Consider the following 8,491-nt stretch of genomic DNA (forward strand, 5'->3'; position numbering starts at 1 on the left):
ACAAAATTATATAAATTAATAGGGAACAATTCACGAACACTCTCATATATAATTAATTTTAATTTTTTTTTGGAAAAAAATATAATTTTATTTTTTTTAAAAAAATGTAATTTCGTAATTCAAAAGGGTATAAAAGTAATTAATGCTAAATATAGTTAAAAATCCCGTTCATACACCTCCTTCAAACACATTCATCTCCTCCCGAAGCAAACATGCAACTGGCGACACTGAATCCCACAGCTCCAAACTTGCTGCGTTTCCATCCCTTTCAGCAGCCTCTACTATCCCAAAAACTCCACCTGCCAATCCAAACTCGCGGTGTGAATGCTGTGTTGAACGGAGGCGGAGGTGGGTCAGGCTTTTTGTCAGCTATTGGGCGTGCAATTGAGGAAGAAGAGTACAGGAAGGCCAGGGCGGAGGTCAACAGAAAAGGGCTCGATTCAGAAGGCTATTCGGTTGAAGGGCTGTCGATTGGTGGCCATGAGACTTGTGTTATTGTGCCGCAATTGAAGTCTGCTTTTGATATTGGGAGGTGTCCGTCCAGGGCTGTCCAGCAGAATTTTCTCTTCATCACCCATGCTCATCTTGATCACATTGTATGCTTCTGTCGCTTCTTTTATTTTCACGGTGTTGCATTGTTTAGTTGTTTTTGGAAAAGGGAGGGTAAAGAATTAAAGAGAAAAAAAAATAGTTTGTTTTTTTTGTATATTGTTAAGTTGCTCTAATTCAGTGGAAGCGTAACAAGATACAAAATCTTGAATGTGAAACAAGATTTTTGTAGCTTAGTTTATGACACTTATGGTGGGATACTGCAGATATATATTCTTGGTGAAGTGCCAGGATGAGAAATACTTGAGAGCATTGATATATTCAGGATTATTATTGGAAAGATTTTGTACTGAGGCAGTGAAAACAAACATGAAATTTACACCACTCATTCTACTCTGACAATGTGGTGATATTTTGCTTTGACTTGAATTAAAATTAATGGAAAGGAATTGAGCTAAAACTAGTGATGAATTAAGGAGGTATTTGTTTATTTTCAATTCTGGTAACTTCAATGAGTAATTTTGACTGAATGCTATGCTGCTGTTGCGACTCTTGGAGGAGAATGTCGATTATTTGATTGATCTACAGATGCATAATTACATTGTTCTCGTGCATTTCCAGCTGAACAGTTAAAGTAGTGAGGACTCAATGTTATTAACATTGAAATCCTTTTTTCTTTTACTTGGTGTTCAATACAATCTTTTTACTGACAAATCCAGAGGTTGTTGCCTCATTGGACACAAGAGTCGTTCTCTGGAGATTGTAATAAAGTTTCATTTACTTATAGAAAAATTGTGTATATGTCCTATGTTTTGTTGCATCTGACAAAACTAAAGCATTATGCATTTGGAAGGAGAGCCTGTTACCTTGTAACTGTTTCTAGCCTGCCTTTTCTTTCTTTTTTCCCTTTTACCTGTTCCACTGCATATAATTTCACATAATATTGCTTGGTGATACCTTAGAGTACAAGTTGCAGTAAGTTTTGCTATCTATTGATTCAGGGTGGATTGCCAATGTATATAGCTACTCGTGGTCTTTACAGTATGAAACCTCCTACTGTGTTTGTGCCTCCATGCATAAAGGAGGATGTTGAAAAACTAATTGATATTCATAGGACAATGGGTCAGGTGGAACTGAACTTTGATTTGGTAGCCCTGGATGTAGGTAATTCAGTTATTCTCCTTTTTGTGTTTCATTTACCAGTTTATATCTATCATCTTTAATATATATTTGAAACTTTACTCAGGGGAAACATATGAAATGCGGAACGATCTTGTTGTACGACCATTCAAGACACACCATGTTATAACCAGCCAGGTGAGCTTGCAAGAAACTTGATGAATTGCTATGTCATTTATATGGTGGAGAGTTGTATACCAGTGGTTCAATTTCTACAGCTACACTTGACCTGCCTCATTTTGTGTACAGTGTGTCAGGACTGTGTTTATTTTTGTCTAATAGCATATTTCAGAAACATTTATGCTTTGATTCCCAAGTTGGATAGAGTAAATGGATATCAGCACTCTAAACTCCAGGCATGCCTTTATTAACTTGTGATTGGATTTGAGGCATATGCATATACTTTCAGTAGGGTAGATTCCATATTCTTGCTATCCGCGTGAATGAAACTTGTATTCTGGTTGCCAACTATGTATCATCTTAGTCCTGTTCCCTGTACTTATATAGGTTAGTAATGCCTGCAAAGTGATCAGAAAATTATCCTTGGTTTTCCCTTAAAGCATGCTCCTGGCATTTTTGAAATCTTCCACTGCTGAAATACTGCAGTGAGAAGTTATTTTTGGCAATGGTATTACGTGGTTTGGATTTTTAAGCGCATGTACCGCAAACTGTCTTGCAATACATGATGATTTGTTTGTTTCTCTGCAGGGTTATGTCATTTACTCTGTCAGAAAGAAGCTGAGAAAGCAATACATGCACTTAAAAGGAAAACAAATTGAGAAAATTAAGAAGTCTGGAGTTGAGGTTTGTTGTTCTTGAGAACCATATACCTCATATTTATAGCTGTTGTTGCTGTACGGAGTCAAATTTTGTGTCCCTGTTTCTTTGTCAGATCACAGATACTATCTTATGTCCTGAAGTAGCCTTCACAGGAGATACAATGTCAGATTTTTTCCTTGATCCACGCAGTGCTGATGCCTTGCGGGCCAAAATTCTCATAACTGAAGTAATTTTCTTTTTCTTAGCGTTTATGTACATGGCTGTTTATATTTTGCATTGGGTTCTGCAGAAAAGTAAAATGTCATCCTTTATTGCCTAAAGAGCATAGAGATGACAATCAGTTTTTCATTTAGCAGCTGCAGAAACCAGAATCAAATATTCAGGATCCGCATCTCCATGTGTGTATAACAAATAATGTGTACAAGGGCCTGAACTTCTGATGCATCTAATTCATTTGCCCTTAAAATGTCAACTGTACTTTACTTCATTATTTCGTTTTACATTGCCTTATAATTCCTTCTGAGCATGTTATGTGCCTTTATATTTAGCGAAATTTGGTTGAACTTGAGCCAGTTGCAAGGTGGAAAATTCACTAGAGTTTATTGTGAGGTTACAGTATCATATTATTTGATGAAAACAGCTTCTGAAGTAATAAACTTCACAACCTAGACTGAACATTTGGCTTCAGGTACTAACAGGTAAAAGCTTTCCTTTTGACAGGCAACATTTTTGGATGAAAATGTCAGCATTGAGCACGCACGAGAACATGGTCATACCCATCTATCTGAGGTATTAAAATTTTCTCAGCATTTGCCCAGAGCAGTTACACGGTCTTGATCTTTAACAGAGGCTATATGCATTCATCTGATCTGGGCCGTCTTCTCTGGAAAGCGAGGCGCATATTCTTTTGACCTTTGACATAAGAAACTCCAATCTTTAAAAACTGGCTAATATTTGATCTCAATTTCTTATTATTGGAAGTGCAGATCATGGAACACTCGCAATGGATTCGAAACAAAACCATAGTGTTGACTCATTTCTCATCTCGCTACCATCTTGAGGTAATTTCCCAAGAGAAAATTGCTTCTTGGTGTTAATGGTCAATACTTGGAACACTCCTAAAACGTTCCAGCATTTTAAAATTGTTGCAAATACCGACAAATTAGTTCACTAAATCATTGAGTGCCGCAGTATTTTACAATTCCCTACTTTTTCTGTTTCTGCTTTTACTATGGTGGTCTTTTCATCTCTCTTCCTCATTCCATCTTTAGTTTCCAACTTGGAATAGAAAAGTAAAAGAGAAGAAATGTTAGGTTGCACCATTCTATCATGGGTCATAAGTTGCCTATGGAATCAGTCTCCACTCTCCAGGCCCTGTGCATATACAGCCATTCTGAGATGAACCATGGCAGAGGCCCCAAGGAGGGAATACCCTTATTTCAAGTTGCCAGGAGAACATAAAAGAAACTCACATTAACTTAAAGTGAATTCATGTTGGTTAAATATTTTTCTGCAAAATGTCAACAGAGATAGAGATGTAGAAGATTCTTAGGCTATACCCACTTTGGTCAAAGAGTATACTTGTCAGATTGGTGTTGCCCTTTCATCAAGTCTTGGCATCGCCAAGCTGCATCAGAATTTCAATCTGAGTCACTTTAAACTGGTTGGCCTAACAGCAGCTGGATCATTGTACTTCCACACCACTGACTTTGCTGTGCTGCTATTTTTGTAACTTCTTTCAGGAACCTTTGGTATCAAAAAAAGGTTGTGTCCAATCATATGGCTATACAAGTATGACCCTTTTCAACCCTGCCATGGTGAAAGACCCTGGCACTGAATGTGCCTTAGTAACTTAGTTCAAGATGGCAAAGATGTGAAAGAAATTTACTTAATATTAAGAGTGTATATGTTAGTTAAAAACCTTCCCGACAAATCACTGTAGGATGAAACTGAAAGATCTAGACATCATCCAATTAGTAGCAGTACTTATTTTTTTAGGATGGTTTCTTTCTCCTCTGCTGACTTACTCTTGGTAATATAGGACATTCGGCAAGCTGTATCAAAGTTGCAGGCCAAGGTGTCAGCTAAAGTGGTTGGTCTGACAGAGGGATTTAAATCAATGTACTCTTAAGACCATCACTTATTGCTGCTAATTTTGTAAGCTTTGCAATGTACTTGTTGTAGTCAATTCATTCACTTAGGATGTGTCCTTTGATGCTTTTATGTAGTTTCACTAGATCACATGTAAAATTACAGAGATATGATGTATATGACATGCTTTGTTCATAATGATATGGTTTCATAGCATAGAAAATAACTCTATTTCTTCCATATGGGACCATTCAAATCATGATTGTGAACATTTCCTTCCTATCACAAGCACATATACTTTGTATCAACTGAGACTTGTGAAATGGTACAGAAAATCTCCTCAGGCCAATTTAATGTCAACAAACTTGAGCTCAAACTCCGCTGGATGGAGCAAGAATGCATGTTGCCGAATTAGAAAGAAAACATTCTGCAACTCTCTACATCCTCTATGAAAATAGAATATTACAACAGGTCATCTGTAGTGAAAATAACATTATGTAACTCTCTACATCTTCTACGAAAATGGAATACTATAACAAGTCATCAACTTTGTAGTGAAAATAGTACCTCAGTCCCCGGCACAGACAATGGAACAGAACCAAAGAGAAAAAACCCATTTTTTTTATTTCTTCATCCAGCCGACGAATTCACCACTTTGGAGAAACAAATTTGGCTTTGTTGGAGTGCCAATGTGATAAACCTCAAATTTACATTAACCGGGTAGGTGCAATGTTTTATCATTTCCTTTTGCCCTTTGTACCATTCTTGACCCCATCATCATCGTCGACGTCATCGTCCTCATCACTACGATCATTGTCGTCGTCGTCATCATCATCATCAGATGGGGGTGAAGGATCGAGTCTAGCAGAATCAATTGCCCACTTTATCACCTTATCAACTTCATCCTCACTCTCTTCCTCCGTCGCCAGCTCATTGCCCGAAACATCAGCAGGACTTTTCCTCTCATTTTTATTGTACGACGGAAGCGAGTTCTTCAGGGCCGCAAATCTCGCAAAAAGATCGTCCTCCGCGGCCGCCCCATCGACTTTACCGTCTCCCCTTTCCACTTTCGGAGGAGACCTTTTAGTAGAATCGTCAAGTTTTGTTGGCTTCTGGCTTTTTCTGAGGGCTTGAAAACGCCGATCAAGATCCGGGTCGATTGCTGCGGAGGCGGAGGCACGTGCCATGTGGGAATTAACATTGAGCTTCAGAAGCACGTCATCCTGCGCTGCTCGGAGTAGCTGCTCCACCTCATCGTCGACGGTCGCTTTCTTCCCCGGATTGCTCATTCGGCGGCGGAGGATGAGGCGAGATAAAGTGCAACCACAACGCAAATCAAGCCAAGATCACTTCTTTTGTAGTGAAATTTGCCAGTTGAGTTTATTTATTTTAATCTATTTATCTTTTTCATTGATTCGAGTAAAATATGAATATAAAATGAACAATTTCAAATTAAAAATAGCACTTATTTGTTATTTTATTCTATATTGTATATGATTCTTTGTCTAAAAATTATGTATTAAATATCTGTACATTAGAAAGAATATGATCTTAATTATGGTCGATTTATCATGATTAGAAATAAAAAATAGTTGCAGATATTTATTAACTTTCGCTGCTATTATAAAATATGGCCCATGACCTTTTTTGGTAGGCTCAGTCCAAAATGCCCAATAACTCCTGCTTGGATTGCTCAGCCTACCCTATCTCTTCGATTCATTTATTGGCTTAGTCTACTTTCTCAATTCGACCCACTCACCCGACCTGCTTTGTGTTATATTTATATTCCTCACTTTAGCAAAATCCTAACCTTAATCTATTTCCACTGACTTCTCGTTTCTTGCACTGCGTCTCTCTCCTTCTCGTCTTTTCCTTTCCCCACCATTTTTCTATCTCTCTCTTTCTTCTTGGTTTCCTCTTTTGCCGTCTCCCCCTCTCTCTGATTAGCAATGGCTCTATCTCATATATTTAAGTCCTACCTCTTATAAATGTCTTGTGGTTTTCTGGTAAATATAACCCTTGAAAAAAAAAAATTCTTATTCTCTTGCTCCTATTAAAAGTTCTTTATGAACTCTTTCCTGAATGAAATCTGAAGTGGTTGTGAGTGGTCCTTTGTGGACGAGTCTTGGTAGTTCTGTTTGGGTTCCGAGCAACTGTGAGAAGGTTGCCGACCTTGGTGGTTGTGGGCTTCCCTCTTCGGATATGGCTCCCTGAGCCAACCTCTTTTTTCGTTTTCATTTTTATCTGATGCTGTTCTTTAGTAGATCTGTAAATATTTATACGCATATTCTTTTACTCATAGATCTATAGATATATTTGTTGATTCTGTAAAATTGGTTTGTATAAGGGTTTTCATAACCCACAATCTCGTAATAGTTGAAATATGATTTTATTTTTGGGGCACACCATTGGTGGATTCATCCAACAGTGGTATCAGAGCCTTCAGAATTTCTTCATTTCTTTGCAAAATAACCTCTTGCATTGTTAGGTTGAGATTTAGCCAAGGTTCCCTCTTAATTTATTATTAAACTGTTATTTTTTCTTTTTTGTAGATATTTCTCTGTAGCGTCCCACATATTAATGGGGTTCAAATCCATGACTTTATAGTCATGAAGCTTCAGTTTCGCCAGTTGAATTAGGCCCAATCAACTTTTAAATTTAAATTAATTGTGCACATATATTTAAGTGTGCCACATATACTAGTATTTATTAAAGTAGTGGAAAGTAACAAGGAAAGAGAACGTATAAGGCAAGAAAAGAGAAAGAATAATAGTTTTTCTTAAAGGTTTTTTTTTTTTTTGTATGATTGAAAGATGAGTAAATCTCAAATATTTTTCCTTATTTGTTATGAAAAAAATATATTGAGAATGAAAATTTAATTTTTGTAATTTTACTGATTAACATTTATCTTCATTTAGTATTAGAAAAAAAAAAACAATGTTACTAAAGTAATTTTAGTATATAAACAATTTAAAAGTCTTATTAATAAAATCTTTCATCGAACAAGGACAAGAATCTTTTCTATTCATACAAAAATTCATCAAAACGAGTATTGTTTTTACTCAATCAAATTTGATTAAGTATTTATTTTATATTTGTTGTTTTATGTCGTTACACAAAATAGTATAGTAAAATTTTAAATTATGCAAACATTATATTGTCGTGTCATGACATACAGTCGTATCATCATTACATATGTCTTAGCTATACATAAGGCATAACAAGACGTGTTGTCATGTTATGTTGATTTTTAAAAAAATAAAAATAACATTATACTGTATATTCAAAATACAATATCTATAAAGTATCTATATAATAAATCAAATCCAAATAAATTCTCATTTCTCTGACGAATAAACAATCTAATTATGATTTTATTTTTTTGCATAAAAATCAATAAAGTATTTTTACTCTATTAAAAATATTAAAAATCAAAAATAAAAATAAAAGTAAAACCAAACGGGCCAATTATAAATTTCGAGACTCTAAAATGAATAAATTAAACTCAAGAAATTAAAGTAATTCTAAATACAAACTTACCATATCTTGTAATTTTCAAATTTTAGGGGGGAAAGTGTTAAAAGACGGTTTCTGTTTTCAAAATTAGTACTGACGCGAAAGGTCGTAGTCGCATTCGCTCTGGAACTGTAGAGATCACACCAAAATCAAAAGCGCATCAGCAAGTTTTTGAGTATTACGTATTTGCCCCTTTTCCCTCTGGCGTGTGTGGAGTGAGGGAAGCAAATGTTCCTACCGACGAGCGGCGGTAATGGCAGCGGCGGAGGAGAAGAAGGAGGAAACGGTAATGGAAACCGCCATGGAGGTGTTATTGGGGGCAGTCATTTGACTAAGCAGCGACTCCGGAGGCGCAGCCGCAGCAGGTCGCGTGACC

General features: G+C 36.4%; 2 protein-coding genes across 2 annotated transcripts; one reads left to right on the top strand and one right to left on the bottom strand.

Annotated features, from left to right (window-relative positions):
- Positions 161–5,122, top strand: LOC105156124 (tRNase Z TRZ2, chloroplastic). Its single transcript, XM_011072174.2, has 8 exons — positions 161–596; positions 1,551–1,713; positions 1,796–1,866; positions 2,437–2,532; positions 2,621–2,734; positions 3,229–3,297; positions 3,495–3,569; positions 4,550–5,122. The coding sequence occupies exons 1-8, from the start codon at positions 213–215 to the stop codon at positions 4,637–4,639; spliced, it is 1,062 nt and encodes a 353-aa protein (XP_011070476.1). The 5' UTR covers positions 161–212; the 3' UTR covers positions 4,640–5,122.
- LOC105156125 (46 kDa FK506-binding nuclear protein) lies at positions 4,965–5,975 on the bottom strand. Its single transcript, XM_011072175.2, has one exon. The coding sequence runs from the start codon at positions 5,886–5,888 to the stop codon at positions 5,337–5,339; it is 552 nt and encodes a 183-aa protein (XP_011070477.1). The 5' UTR covers positions 5,889–5,975; the 3' UTR covers positions 4,965–5,336.

Source organism: Sesamum indicum, linkage group LG2 (genome assembly GCF_000512975.1).
Source record: "Sesamum indicum cultivar Zhongzhi No. 13 linkage group LG2, S_indicum_v1.0, whole genome shotgun sequence".
NCBI lineage: Eukaryota > Viridiplantae > Streptophyta > Magnoliopsida > Lamiales > Pedaliaceae > Sesamum > Sesamum indicum.

Coding starts and splice junctions, on each gene's coding strand:
- LOC105156124 (XM_011072174.2), top strand. CDS start 213: ATGCAACTGGCGACACTGAATCCCACAGCTCCAAACTTGCTGCGTTTC. Junction 1,867..2,436: donor ACCATGTTATAACCAGCCAG/GTGAGCTTGCAA, acceptor GTTTCTCTGCAG/GGTTATGTCATTTACTCTGT. Junction 3,570..4,549: donor CATCTCGCTACCATCTTGAG/GTAATTTCCCAA, acceptor TTGGTAATATAG/GACATTCGGCAAGCTGTATC.
- LOC105156125 (XM_011072175.2), bottom strand. CDS start 5,888: ATGAGCAATCCGGGGAAGAAAGCGACCGTCGACGATGAGGTGGAGCAG.